This window comes from Tursiops truncatus, chromosome 16, assembly GCF_011762595.2.
Source record: "Tursiops truncatus isolate mTurTru1 chromosome 16, mTurTru1.mat.Y, whole genome shotgun sequence".
Lineage (NCBI taxonomy): Eukaryota > Metazoa > Chordata > Mammalia > Artiodactyla > Delphinidae > Tursiops > Tursiops truncatus.
In genome coordinates, this window is record NC_047049.1 from 30,727,595 (window position 1) to 30,742,581 (window position 14,987).

The 14,987-nt window shown below is 41.0% G+C and overlaps 1 protein-coding gene across 1 annotated transcript in view; it reads left to right on the plus strand.

The window, feature by feature from the left end:
• The first annotated feature begins 1,075 nt into the window (after window positions 1–1,075).
• Window positions 1,076–14,987, plus strand: part of TM9SF3 (transmembrane 9 superfamily member 3) — a 77,105-nt gene continuing 63,193 nt past the window's right edge. Inside the window, exons 1-2 of the mRNA XM_019939713.3 lie at window positions 1,076–1,682; window positions 11,032–11,227. Of these exons, the coding sequence (XP_019795272.1) occupies window positions 1,584–1,682; window positions 11,032–11,227 (295 nt within the window). The 5' untranslated portion in view covers window positions 1,076–1,583. The remainder of the gene's footprint in view (window positions 1,683–11,031; window positions 11,228–14,987) is intronic.

Here is a 14,987-nt window from a genome sequence, read left to right on the forward strand (position 1 = left end):
GGGCTTAGTTACTCTGCGGCATGTGGGATCTTCCCGAACCAGGGCTCGAACCCGTGTCCCCTGCATTGGCAGACAGATTCTTAACCACTGCACCACCAGGGGCTTCCAGGGAAGCCCCTCTATTTCATTTCTTAAAATGACTGTATGGATGGTAGTCCATGAGTAGTAAGAAAGACTGATTCTGGAACCAGATGCTTGGATCCAGTCCTTCAGCAACCACTTAAACCCCCCATCCCCCCGGGCTTCAGCGATCATTGCTGTAAAATGAACATAACTCACAGTGCCTGTTGCATAAGGATTGAGTCAATACATGTGAAGTACTCAGAATAGTGCCTGGCAGATGAAAATCTTAGCTGTGATTCCTTGATTTATGTAAACAATATTCAAGGAGTGTTTTAAGCAAGAGAGTGATATAATCAGGTTTCTTTTTAGAAGACTCACTGGCACCTGTTGGGGAGGATAAACAGGGAGGGAAGATTGGTGATAGGGATCCTGGTAGGAGGCTGCTGTAATACATAGTGAGTGAGGTGTAGAAGATTGGCTCTTACTGGCAGAGGAGAGGAAAAATAAATTCTTGATTCATTTCTAAGATAACAAACGCTAGAACTTGTTGCGTGCTGATGGCTGAGAGATGGAGACAATCCGACTCCAGTTTCCAGAGTTTTGGCTTAGAGGACTGTGTAGATGGTGATGCCATATTCATGTATATATTTAACAAATATCTTCTGAGTTTCCGCTATGGGCCTGACACAGTTCTAGTATATGTCAGTGAACAGGATCTCTGCTTAGGAGAAAAGCTTAGATTCTAAGAGGTGTTTATATCTGTGCACTGGAGACCCAACAAACAATAAACAAACAAATAAACGAACAAGAATTTCAACAAGATTGAAATAAATATTCAGTAAATATTCACTGACTTTAAGACACTCATCCAACCCGATACCAGTTTAACAATCTCCCTTAATGACGATTATAGAGCTGGTGATTCATTCCCGGCGGGAGCCGAGCTCCTTCTGAGGGCTACTTGATCCGACCCCACCGAGAGGCGGTAGGTCAGACCATTACCCGACTTCACAGCCGAGGAAAATGAAGCCAGGAAGAGTAAAGCGTTTTGACCTAGGTTGCACAAGTTGAATGGAGGCGGCTTAGGCCCTGCGACGCGGGCCAGGCACCCGCGAGGGGCGCGAGGCCGGGGCCACTGTGCGCGCCGCCTCTCCCGCGACCCAGGGGCGGCCGGCGGGAGGGCAGGCCCTCGCGCGGTCCTCCGGGGCTGCGGGGGTCGCCCCTCTCGGGCGGGGCGGCCGGCGGCGGTTGCGGCCCCGCATCGCGAGGCACTTCCGGCGTCTGCCGGGGTGGCCGGATGACGTGGCTGAGTCAGAGGAAGAGGCACGGAGGCGTCGGGGGGCGGGGAAGGCTTCGGAGCGGGCGGTGACGGCGGCGGCGCGGAGGAGCCAAAGGCTGGGCCCGAGCCCCCGTGCGTCTGTCCGCGCCCCGTGGATGCGAATCGGCCGCGGCGGAGGCGGCGGCAGCGGCGGCGGAGGAGGAGTCGGTGGGCCAGCGCCGGGCCGGTGGGAGCGCGGAGGATGAGGCCGCTGCCGGGCGCTCCCGGCGTGGCGGCGGCCGCCGCGCTGTTGATGCTGCTGCTGCTGCCCCGGGCCCGAGCGGACGAGCACGAGCACACGGTGAGAATTGCTCCCGGCCGGCGCGGCCGCTACGGCCCTCTCCCCCGGCCCACCGCCTCGGCGGGCCCGGCGCGGCCTGGAGGGCCCAGCGGCCCGCCGAGCCCCGCGGCCGCCCGAGGGCGCCTTCCGGTTGGGCCTGGCGGAGCAGGAACCCCGGGAGCTGGGAGGAGCCCTTTCCGTGCGCTCCCGGGACAGGGCTCCGCTCCCTAAGTGCCTGGGCCTCCTTCCCCAACCCGGATCTAAATGGTGCCGCACCCCTGGGTCCAGGGGCCCTGGGAGACGGGAAAGAAGCGGGGTCTGAGGGTCGGGGCTCACTTGGCCGCGGGAGTGGGGGCCGCAGGCAGCCAGGCTTGGAGCTGGTGCCCCCCAGGAAAGGGAGCAGCGCCCGGGCTGCTGGGGACTACGACACGGCGGAAGATGTATGCACCACGTATTACCCGTCTTACAGTAACCAGGAAATACCCACCACTTTATGGTGCTCACCGGCCTTTTTCTTCCCCCTCCTGCCCAAACCGGATCATAATCCTGGCGTGGGGACCGCCTTGATAAACTTGGGGTGAAGAGCACTTTACACGTGTACAGGCACTCAGCCACACGCACCCGCCTGCGAGGCCTTTCTTGTAACTTTCTCTTCACCCTCTTTTGGCCCCTAGATGAGGCTCCCATTCCGGTGGTCTCTAACTAGGCGGCTTCTGACTGTGAGGGGTCTTGAGTTTCCCAGTCCTCTTGTCTGGCTGGGAACACTCCCTTTTGCATTTGGCCTAAAATTGATTGGCTGTTTATTTAATTGGCATTTTCCACATCAAAGCTTGGATGTTACCGACTCCTCTAGTGACTTTCACTTAGGGATGCAAGTCGGTGGCTTTCTGAAAGGTAGATCTGAGCAGGGCAGTAAAGTCATGTAAATTAGAGGGTGCTTGTGAGTAGTTGTGTTTTTAGACCTTAACTAATTAATGATACGATTTTGCATGAGAGGTTGTGTGGTACTAAATCTGCAAGTCTCCTGTCATTCCTGACAGGTGAGAAAATGAAGCAACCAGACTTCTTTTCTCTAGTCGGTAGGTTAGCTGGGCTCTTATTTTAGCTAACAACAGTTCTAAACTTTTGGCGTTTGTACCTTCAGTCACAGCCAGAAACTTCTTACCTGTATATTTTTTAAGGGACACAGTCCTGAGCTGGTGACATGTTTTTGTGCTGTATTTGTGACTTTTCACCTTAAGATAATTTTGTTCACTGGTTAAACAGTTGAAAACATTTTCTTGTTGTTTTTTCCGTCAAGTAACTTGTCTCAAAGTGTAAGAAGTGTTCATTTCCAATGGGCATTATTTTAGCCAGTGGTTACTAATATTTTTCCAGTTTTTTGAACACTTAAGGAAAGTTGCTGTGTAAAACTCAGAATTGTCTCAAGTATAGTTCCACCATACAGGCATATAAGCTTAAGAGTAGTATTTTACTTTTTTATCTCGTGTTTTATATAAACTGCTGTAATAGGGAAAAGTACGTATTAATTAAAATTTCACAAATTGGAGGTGAATAAAAAGGTCTTAGATTAATTTACAGATTTAAAATGTAAACGCCAATTTCATTGAAATTTTATTGCCAGGAACATTAAAAATTTTTTTAAACATCTTTATGGAGTGTAACTGCTTTACCATAGTGTGTTAGTTTCTGCTTTAACATTTAAATTTTTGAAGCCAGAAATTGAATATGAAATATTGGATAAAAGGTTTTTGAGAGAATATGACACGTATGAGAGAATTGTTGGACAAAAAAATTTAGAATCCATTTTATTTCAGTCATGTTTACATTGAACTGCTCTCACTTGGTTACCTATTATTTTAAAAATTATAGGAAGAATAGCATTAAGATATAACTAAAAACTTTGTCATTCATATATTTTTTGGCTGTTAGCCAAAATATTTTATTTCTTACAAGTTTCTTGAAAATATTTCTTGAAAACTAGGCATTCACCTCAAGCAGATAATAATACTGAAAAGGCTATGGTCAAGTGAATTTTTTTTCCACCAAGAAGGCAGAAGTAGCTAATGAAGACAGAATGATACTGAAGGAGGAGAAAAATTGTCAAGGGAAGGTTGCTGAGTAAGTGTTTAATAAATACTTGTAGAATTGGATTATTAATTAAAGAACAATCTTTAGAAGTTAAAGTTTGCCCTTTAGATTAACTTTTTGTGAAGACAGTTTCCAGATAGAAATAATAGCTAATAGGGCTTTTGTAGCAATATGTGGTAGGCACCGTTCTAAGTACTTTATATGTATTAACTCATATTTTAAACATACATTGATAATCTTGTGAGTGGTCTTATGTCCTTTGAATGGATGAGGAAACAGATGCCAGAGAAGTTAAGTAACTTGCCTGGGACCACACAACCAGTACAGGTAGAGGTAGGATTTGAACTCAGGCAAACTGAATTATAGTCTTCTACGCTCTTATAGGATATGCTCTACGGCCTTTTATCCTAAAAATAGGATAGTAATACACTTGGCATTAAATTGAATAATTCTCTGTATTGATAGTATTTTTAAGTGCTTAAATGTTTGGGTAAGTTTAGCTCCATAGTGGGTTGTTACTGAAGGTGTGTTTGGGTTAGCATTAAAGAGGGACAGGGCTGCAGTGGGCATGTGACCCTTGCAGTCGCTTAATGTGTGTAAGACATAAAGACTGCTTGGTTTAATGCTCTGCTGTCACCATTTGAAATTCTTAATACTTTCTGCATTTTCATTTTGTGCTGGGCCTCACAAATTCTATAGCTGGTCCTAAGAAGGAGCAGCTGACTACTTCATGCAGTTCCAGAAAGCCCTTGATTTCTCTTACTTCACCTACTGAATTAGGATTCAGCTGACCATTTGACTCATGGCATTTTTTATGTGCTTATTTATCCAACGCTCTTAATATTCTCAGAAGAATAATGAGAAGGGAATGTGCTGCTGACTTCTAGAGTATATACACATGTAGAATATATAAAAATGGGTTCCTTTCAGTTTTTAAAAGTTGAATCATATATGAATTACGCAACGTACTGGTTTTGGTTTTTTTAAAATTAATTAATTTTTGGCTGCGTTGGGTCTTCGTTGCTGCGCACGGGCTTTCTCTGGTTGCGGTGAGCGGGGGCTACTGTTGGTTGTGGTGCGCGGGCTTCTCACTGTGGTGGCTTCTCTTGTTGCAGAACACGGGCTCTAGGCGCATGGGCTTCAGTAGTTGTGGCACACAGGCTCAGTAGTTGTGGTTCGCAGGCTCAGTAGTTGTGGCACACGGGCTTAGTTTCTCCTCAGTAGTGGGATCTTCCCGGACCAGGGCTCGGACCCGTGTCCCCTGCATTGGCAGGCGGATTCTTAACCACTGTGCCACCAGGGAAGTCCCAAATTTACTGTTTTAAATAAAAAAGAACACTTTCATGAAAGACAGGCTCTTAATAGGTGATTGAAGGATCATAAAAAGAACACTTTAGAGTGAGTGAAAGATGTATAGGGTATGGCTTATGCTTATTTGGTTTTCTGACAGTTGGAGCACTTGGAAACATCTAGAGTTAGATTATCATGTCTCCTAAGATTCCAGAGGACTCCATTAAAAGGATTGCAAATTGAGAATCATAGAATTTTAGAACTGGAAAGACTCGAGACCGTTGAATTCAACACACTCATTTTCCTAATGGCCTGAAGAGGCCCAGTGGCTGGCCCAGGGCCACAGAAAGAGTCTGAGCTACCTGATTTCTAGTCGTTTTTTCTACCTGTCTTGAACATATAATTTCCATAGTAATACTATGTAAAAATGTCAGCACCAAAAAAACAGTAATCAGTGGCACAGGAATCTTAAAAGCATTTTATGGTTTACACTGGAGCCTTGAATTTTTTTTGGCTTTGTTTCCTCAAGGTCAGAAAATCAAAAAATTTTTTTTCTGCGTCTGTTACATACCAGGCTCTGTGCTTGGCACAGCAACTGGTATTTAATCAGTGCTTGTTGAGTGACTTGAGTAATTAGGGATCTACCAGGAATAAGAATATGCAGTGTTGGAAGCATGATAACCCTACCGCTTAAAGCAGTGAACAAATGCAGACGATTGTTCATTTAAGATGCATAGTCTTGGGGATGCCTGTTGTGATTTACCTAGGTTAAAACCCCATTTTTTTGTGGCCCGTTGTATCTCTGGTAGGTAATGTTGAAAGGACCCGATCTGTGCCTAGGATAGCCTACTCTGAACCTTTGCCATAAGCACTATTACACTACGGGCTAAAAAAAAGATGTTTTGTTTGCTTTACTTAGGCAATGAAGCCTTTAGTCTTTGTCTCTGTCGGGAGTATGGCACTAGTAAAACATATGTGAAGATTTATAAAGAGGATAAGCTGTTAGCTACAAGTGAATTTGTGAGTGCTTTAATATGGATCTAGTTTTAGGAAGTGTCATAATTCATTGTCCTATTTTCAGCTGTACTCTATGGTAGACTAAAAGTTTATTTAGGTACAAAGCTATTTTGAGAGGGAGAGAGCAGTTATCTCAAGAGACTATCCAAAAATACACTGATAATTTATATGTATTAGAATTCTGATGTATGTGTTTTAAATAATTAAAAGCCATTGAAATTATGATTTCTGAAATATTTTTCTGAACTGGAATTTGCTTTCTCAGATATGTATTTTAAAGTAAGCATATATCTTTCCCCTCATCCCATAAAAATGATGGCATTTGGGTGCTTAGTCTGAGCCCTCAGTCCTTTGCCTGTCTACATAAATTCTGATTTCTTTATTGGGATTTTACACGAGAAATTCAGTAACATTATCTCCTGAAGTGTTCCTTCTGAGAAAAAGTAATTCACGATCTCTATCAAGGAGGGAAACTTCCTCACCTACACTTACCCAGCACATAAATAATATTTAAATGAGAGATCCAACATTGGTGTCTTCTTGAGAATGAAGGTCATTCCTTTTGAGATCAGAGGACAAGGAGCCTCTTAGGAAGGTTTTTTTCCTTAGTGCAGATTAAAGGCTCAAATAGAAAAGTTGTTCAGCATTCAGCACTTCCTTAGGTGCTTTGTACAGCTGTATTTTTCCCATATTCCTTCATTTAGTTTTTGCTCTTCAGTTAATGAAGCTGACTAGGGATTAGCAGAAAATGTAGTCCTAAGCTTGTAAATGTGATACTAATTAGTTAGAATGATCTTGGACAAATTATTTAACATCTCTATTTAGTTTGTTTGAATCTGTAAAATGGGGGAAATAATAGGACTTGTCTTACAGAGCTTTGAGAGATTAAATGTTTATATAAAGACCTTAGAACTATGCCCAGCGCATGGTATGTGCTTGTTAAGTTTTGGCTAATAATGATACTATCCCAAAAGACGGTAAGCACGTGCATGTTAGTGATTGGTCAGTTAAAGTTTGACCTGAGGATTGGAGAAAGGAGGATTTGGGCAGTTCTGAAGGATAAGTAGAAATCGGCCAGGTGGGTAGGAGGAGGGCATTATAGACTTGGGGGAATGACGTAAGAAACAAGGTGGAGCAGGAAAGGAAAGGAAGACAGTGTTATAAGCCATTTTGGCTGGAGTGGCCAGCGTAGAAGTTGAGTGTAACAGTGAAACTTCTGAGAACTGGAAACGAATGGAACAGTGAAGTGAGGAATGCAGGTAGTCTGAATTGGCCTCCTGTCCTTTGGCTGCTTCCCAGGGAGGCCTCATGGAAGGAGCCACCCCCATGCTCAGGGATCTCCTGATCCACTGCTGTGCCTGTTTGATTTGTTTTCTCCCCTTCTTCTGGTTACACTCTGCAGGTAAGTTATAAAATTCCATCTTTCTCCGTGTCATTGGCAGCTAAGAGTTTTTCCGAGGAAAGTATCTAAAAAGAGCTTGCTAGGACGTCATGGAATGTTTTGAAAGCAAATTAGACTAGCCTTTCAGACAAGGGTGGAGGGAAGAGCCTTACCTGTTGCTGTCTTCCCACTGAGTTGGGGGAGCCCAGGGACTTTCCTGGCAGCTTAGGGAAAGGAAAGGCTTTTCTCCTTAAAAAGTTTCTTCCATTTGGTATTTTCTAATTTCACGATATTTTAAGACACGTTTTCTCTCTTGAAAAAGAACTCTTCCCTTGACGTTGTCTTGGGAACACTTATTCTCAGGGATAAATAAGAACTATAATGAAAAATAAACATTTTTTTTTTTTTGCGGTACGCGGGCCTCTCACTGTTGTGGCCTCTCCTGTTGCGGAGCATAGGCTCTGGACGCGCAGGCTCAGCAGCCATGGCTCACGGTCCCAGCCGCTCTGCGGCATGTGGGATCTTCCCGGACCGGGGCACGAATCCGTGTCCCCTGTATCGGCAGGTGGACTCTCAACCACTGCACCACCAGGGAAGCCCCAAAAGTAAACATTTTAAGTTCATGAAATCTGATTGTGGTCTGCATAAGGAGCAATAGAAAAGAAAAGAAAAACAGTTTTAGCCTTAATATTCACCCTAATCTGTCTGTATTTGTGTATATATATGTTTGTGTCTATGTTACATATATATATATATATATATTTTTTTTTTTCTTTCTAATCCCTATTTCAGTCCTCTTCCCAGAAGGAATCCTAGGCTAAAGAATGGTACACACACACACACACACACACACACACACACACAAAAGAATGGTACACATTTTGTTATAGTATAGTTTGCATCATGTTGTCAGATTTTTTACTGCCCCATCAAGGTTTCATGAATGTTTAAAATGAGTGACTTCAGAACGTGTAGTTTAACGCATACTGTGACCCTTAAATTATTTTAGTCCTGTGTTCCAGTATGTATGAAATAAATGAATGCTCTGTTTTAACAAGTATTTATGTTCAAGTTTTTGTCTGTTTTTAAAGGAATATGAGTATTAGGATTTATAGAGAAAGTGTTTTTGTGTTTATTTTCACGAGTTACATTTATAAAAATTCTGCAGAATAGGTCCTTTCTTTCAGTGTGGTAATCCTAAATGGATGCATTTGGTTACCTCGCCTTCCTTATTTCTCTCAAAGGATACTATCTCAGTCAGTGCACATACTTCAAACTTCTTTCACTAAGTTGCTAATAAACTTTCATTTCAGCATTTCTTCAGTGTTTTTTCATCATATTCAATACTTTTTGTGTACATGATACTATGCCAAGAGCTTTCTACTCAGTGAACAGGTTTCGATTCTAATACCAGCCCTGTTCAGTGGATAGTGATTGGTTTAGAGAACCGTTTTGAGAATTCTTACGTTATATCCCTGTGCAGAAAGGAGTACCTTGATTGATTAGTGCAGTGTAACCTTGAACATTGGATGGAAGAGTGGTGGCATACGTATATTTGTCAACCCCCTAAAGTGACAAGAGTAGTTATGAATGGGTATCTATGTATAACATTCAGACCTTTGATTGGTTCCTTCATACATGAAGGTTATCTACAGTTGTTTTTCTGAATTCACTTGAAACAGCTTATGATTTTCTATATTGTTATTCATCCTGACCCTTCTCTGCCAAAGCAGAATTAATCATTTTTATTGTTGCTACAATAGCTCTTTTTACCTTAATTGTAATACTTATTTCTTCATTGTTAATCATTTACTTGTCTGGCTCCACTATGGATTGTGAACTACTTAAAGGAAAGGACAGTATGTTATTTATCTTTATAACCTTAACACCTAATGCTGTGCATGGTACATGTCTCATGTATTCAAAAAGTCAGGTAGTTTTTTATTTCCTTGATGAGGTACCTGGATAATGTCTTATGAACAATGAGATGTTTATTAGGTTTGAAGGTGAGGTGATTAGATCTAAGTCCTACTATGGTGGTGGTATGAATCAAAAGAGGCAGATGCTTTGGCTAAGAGTAGACAAGTAAGTGTTTTTTGGAATGCGGGGGGCTTGGGGTTTGAGTCGCCATGACTGAGAGGATTGTACCATTAGAATAACAAAGTTTGGGGGGTTAGGTTTTGGGTGGGATGAGTTTGGTTTTGGAGATGCTGGATTTTGATGGAAAATGTTTATTCATTTTATATGGAAGACTGGAGGTAATGTTTGGTAGTTGGGCTAGTTGGATAGGTTCCTCTGTTACGTGCTCCACAGCACCCTACGTTATTATAATTGCTTGTTCAGTGTCCATCTTTCCCTTTAGGCTCTAAGCTCCAGTGTGTCAGGGAATGTGTCTTGTTCAAAGCTGTATCCTCAACCAACACAATTATTGGCGCATGGTAGGCACTCAGTAAATAATTGTTCACTGATTTAATTTCTGCACTGTTAGTTGACTTAAGCTGCAACTGTTGTCTTTAATTTGTATTGCTAATTAGGAATACTAGTTTTAAAATTACTCAGGTAACTGCTTTTCATAGAATCATTGGAATTTTAGACTTGAGGAGATCTTAGAAATCTTTGGCACTTGCCCCCCGTTGGACCCTGGAAAGGTGACGTCACCTACCCAAAGTCATCAGACCACACTCCAGGTTTAGCTGCATATAGTATTCACTGATGGGTAAAGCCATAATATTTATTCAAGGAAATTTGCATGCAGTACCTGTCTTTCAGGCTGATAAAGGGAAACATAGAATGATGACTTGAATGGGCTGTGGAGATTTCATAGTATGGCTTTTTCTTCCGCTTGTTTAGTCATTTCTCTCCTCTCTAGTACTTTGATCAATGGCTGTGGGGAAAAAAGGAGATGAAATTTTATTTGTGCTTGCTGACAGCATTAGGTTTTTGGAGTTTCTAGTGATTAACATGAGGTTCTGGATAAGCTATTGATTTTGTTTCCTCCTTCCTTGTCCACGTTAGCATGGTGAATCATGTTGGTTTTAGGTTCATCGTTATTTGATAGTGTAAATATTAATTATAAACATGTTCTTATAGGTTATTGGGTTTTGTTTAAACAGTATCTTCTGTAAAACAAAGTTTGGAAAACGTGAATCTGCTTGAGACCACAATCAGAGGATATAATTTTAAAATTCACTGAATTTCTTTTTTTTTTTTTTTTTTTGGTGGTACGCAGACCTCTCACTGTTGTGGCCTCTTCCATTGCGGAGCACAGGCTCCGGACGCGCAGGCTCAGCGGCCATGGCTCATGGGCCCAGCTGCTCCGCGGCATGTGGGATCTTCCCGGACCAGGGCACGAACCCGTGTCCCCTGCATCGGCAGGCGGGCTCTCAACCACTGCGCCACCAGGGAAGCCCCGAATTTCATTTTTAACGTGTAGACATTGACCATCCTTTTGAAACAAGCTTCCAGCATTTTATTTTAGAGCTTCCCAAACTGAGATAGTACATTTCTGTTTGGAACAAATAACAAATATTCCCTTAATTTGAATTAGATTTTTAAAAAACATATTCTTACTTGCTTTTTTTTTGGTTTCAGTATCAAGATGAAGAGGAAGTTGTCTTATGGATGAATACTGTTGGGCCCTACCATAATCGCCAAGAGACATACAAGTACTTTTCACTTCCATTCTGTGTGGGGTCAAAAAAAAGCATCAGTCACTACCATGAAACTCTGGGAGAAGCGCTTCAAGGAGTTGAATTGGAATTTAGTGGTCTGGATATTAAATTCAGAGGTACGTAAACCTTAATAGTGCTTATGATAAAAGTTAGATCGTAGACTGGGGTTTCTCAACTTTGGCACGTTGACATTGGGGCCAGATAATTATTTTTTTTTGTGGGGGCTGTCCTGTACAGGGTGGGACATTTAGCAGAGTCCCTGGCCCGCACCCACTAGATGCCAGTAGCACTCTCCAGTTGTGACAACTGAAAGTCTGTAAACATTGCTACTTGCCCTTGGTTGAGAACCACTGCTCTAGACCCTAAAATGTGTTTTAATCTCTAAGTTAAGTGTATTGCGTGTAGAAAAGTATATTAGTAACTAACAAAGATTTATTTTGAATATTTATAAAATAATAAATGATTGTTCATAAAATTACATTTCCTTAACATATTTATTTCTGAAAAGTGTTTTCTGGTAAATCCTTTAAGGATTGGACATAATGTGGTCAGGGAAAGCCTTCATAGATTCCTAATGAGGTAATTTCCAGAGGAGTGGGGATGTAATGGGCTATATGGATACTTAAAAATTATGTGTAAAGCCTCAAATTCAAACTTGTACCATTGGCTCAATGTATTTATCAGTGTTGTATTAATTTATCTTCAGTACCTGTTAGATTGTGTGGTTTAAAATTTTAAGTCAAGGACTTGTTAAAATTGGAAAAATATCCTCCTTATCTATTTATTATGCAGGTATCTTCTTTGTTATCAGTTCCTGTGAGTGTGTTTAGATTTTTTATTTTTCTCTGTGAAGTTTGTCAGAGTGTGTATTTCCTGCATGGACATTTTTAACCTGGTAAGCAGAAGCTTGAGTAATTGAAGTTTTGGAGGATCTTTGAGTAGGTGTCTTGATTTTTTTTTTTTTTTTTTTTTTTTTTTTTTTTTTTTTTTGCTGTACGCGGGCCTCTCACTGTTGTGGCCTCTCCCGTTGCGGAGCACAGGCTCCGGACGCGCAGGCTCAACGGCCATGGCTCACGGCCCAGCCGCTCCGCAGCATGTGGGATCTTCCCGGACCGGGGCACAAACCCGTGTCCCCTGCATTTGGCAGGCGGACTCTCAACCACTGCGCCACCTGGGAAGCCCCAGGTGTCTTGATTTTTGAATAGAGCATGGATCTTATAATCAGAAGCTTTGAATTTCAATTCTATTTCTTTTACTCTATTGATTTTAGTAAAGTTGTTTACTCCAATTTTGACTTCATTGTCTACATGTATAAAATGAATAGTAACTGACCTCTGATATTTTTAGGCTTTTGGGAGGAGAATGTGAAATGAGATATTTTAAAGATAATATTTTGAAGATAATGTTTAATTTTGATTTGTTAAATTCTATTCTTGTTTTTAGGATTTTTTTTCTTACTGTTGTTGAAAATAGGTATACATATTTACATTTTTTCCCATGTATTATTTCTTGGGGCTTAATTATAAAATTAAGTTGTAAATTTAAACCACAGTGGCATGGCTTATAACTTCATGAATTATTGTAAACATGCCCTGAGGCTTGTTTTAATTTAATGAGGTAATTTAAATATTTAATTACAGGTAAGGAGAAAAGTTAGACTAGAGTATGTGATCTTTGGGAACCTCAATACTACATTTATTCACATACTCTCTCCTTTTCCATATTTGGTACACATTTCTAGTTTATTAAAAAGGAACGAGAGAGAAAACAGGCAAAAACCCCAAGTCCTACTTTGCTGCTATGGACAGATTTCATCACTTGTTGCAATCCTCACTGTTATTTACTAAAGAAGGGTACTCATTCAGCTGTCTTAACCATTCTTTTATTAGTTTCTTGAGGCTGAGATGGAAAGATTATTTAGATAGAGGGGTATGGTTTTCATGGGCTATAAAAGTGGGATTTATTTTCCTTTCAGACTAAACACCTTTAGATGAAAAGAATCAGAACTGGCCAGATGTTACTCCCTAAGAGTCGGCGGTTCCTTGGAGTCTTGTCAACTCTACACTCCATCATGGATATGCTGCTAAAGAAGCTGCCACGTTACGTGGTCCAGATGCAATAGTAAATGCTGATTAGATTTCTCTTTCTGTTGTAGACCCTTGATTACCCGTTCAAGGATAAAGTTGATTGTGCTTTGAAAAGTGTTTTGTGAGGTTTCCTGGTTGTTCTTTATAGTATCGTAAAATTTTAAAGGTGGGATGCACCTTAGCGATTGTGTCATCTGATTTCCTGTTAGGGAGGCCGAAAGATGAGTTACCCAAGGCGTATCACAGCATACTAATGCTGTGTGGAAACTTGAACCCTCTGTCCCTGTGTAAACTGTAGAAATATTTATATTGTTAATCTTTCATCCCTTAAGTATTTGATTTTTAAAGGTTCTTCTGAAGGCATATTCAAGTAAGAAAACAAAATTTTGGAAATATTGTGAAACTAGGAAAAACTATACATATACATATGCACTTAAATATGTGCATACACACAAACACACAACTTTTTTTTTTTTTAACCTAGTGGATTCTGTCAGGCTAAATGGATTAGTATGGTTTTGTAAAATGAAAGTCACTAAATAGACTATTATAGGGAACTAGCAATAGTTTTGAGTCTAATGTAGGATGCCTCAAAAGCTCCCTTTTGAGGTTTTATGCACAACTTTGTTTTTTTCTTCCTAAATGTTTTTATACTATCGCTAGACAAAATGCTGCATTGAGAACATTTAGACAAAATTAAATGAAAAGGGCAAACTTAAATTGGATATCTTTCAACCAGACCTGAAATCATTACCCTATAATTTTCAAGGGTACCCCCTAGAATATTGCCATTGTGGAGTGGAAAGAACACGTGTTTTAGAGTCAGAGAGACTTGATGCATCTCAGCTCTGCCTCTGCCTACCTATGTAGTCCTGGACAAAGTATTCAGTCTCTTTGATCTCATTGTCCTCATCTATGAAATGAGGGAAATAATATCCACTTGGTAGAATTGTCATCTTTAAATGAGATAGTGCATGTACATCATTTATCAAAGTTCCTGATAGTTTACATTCAAGAAATGGTTATTGTTATGAATACTAATAGCACATAGTGTGTGTCTGTGCTTCCAACTTGATTTTTGTATTAGCAATTATGAAATGTTAAATTAGTTTATTGAGTGTAGGATTTGATTTATCCTCAAGCTGCTGCACTAGCCTGCTGGGTAATTTAGTTACTTCCACTGGGGCAGGGACAGTTGCATTCTTGTTCACTGTTGCATCCTTAGCTATTAAGACATGGTGAGCTCTTAATAAATTGTCTAGCACCTAGTTTGTGCCTACTTGTTCTTTATTATAATTGGTTCATTATGATCATTAGGTGATCTGGAATAGTAATTCCTAAGCAGGGGAGGTCACCACCCAGTCCCTTCCATCTCATTTGAGAATTCTTGCAGTATAATGAAGGATATTAATTGTTGAAAAGTTGACTTCTAGAGGATTCCTTCCTCCCATTTATTTTATTGATCTTCCCTTGAATTTTCTCTTCCTTGAGTATTCCAACTTAACAGAGGGGTGAAATTATTTTGTTAGTATTTCTTCTACTTCTCTAGAGTGAAATGGTAAGTTGAGAGTACTGCAGTTATGTAGATATGCCAAGGGCTGCTTAGAACCATATGCATTTCTAGTTCAGTGATTCTCAGTCTCGTCTGTTTTCATCCTCGAAATAAGCTTATGGAGGTGTATTATACCTATTTTTCAGATGAGGAAGTTGGGGCCCAGAGGCTAAGTAACCTTGTCTAAGGATTCACAGATGGAAAGTGGCGGAGTGAGGATTTGAACCCAGGCAGCCT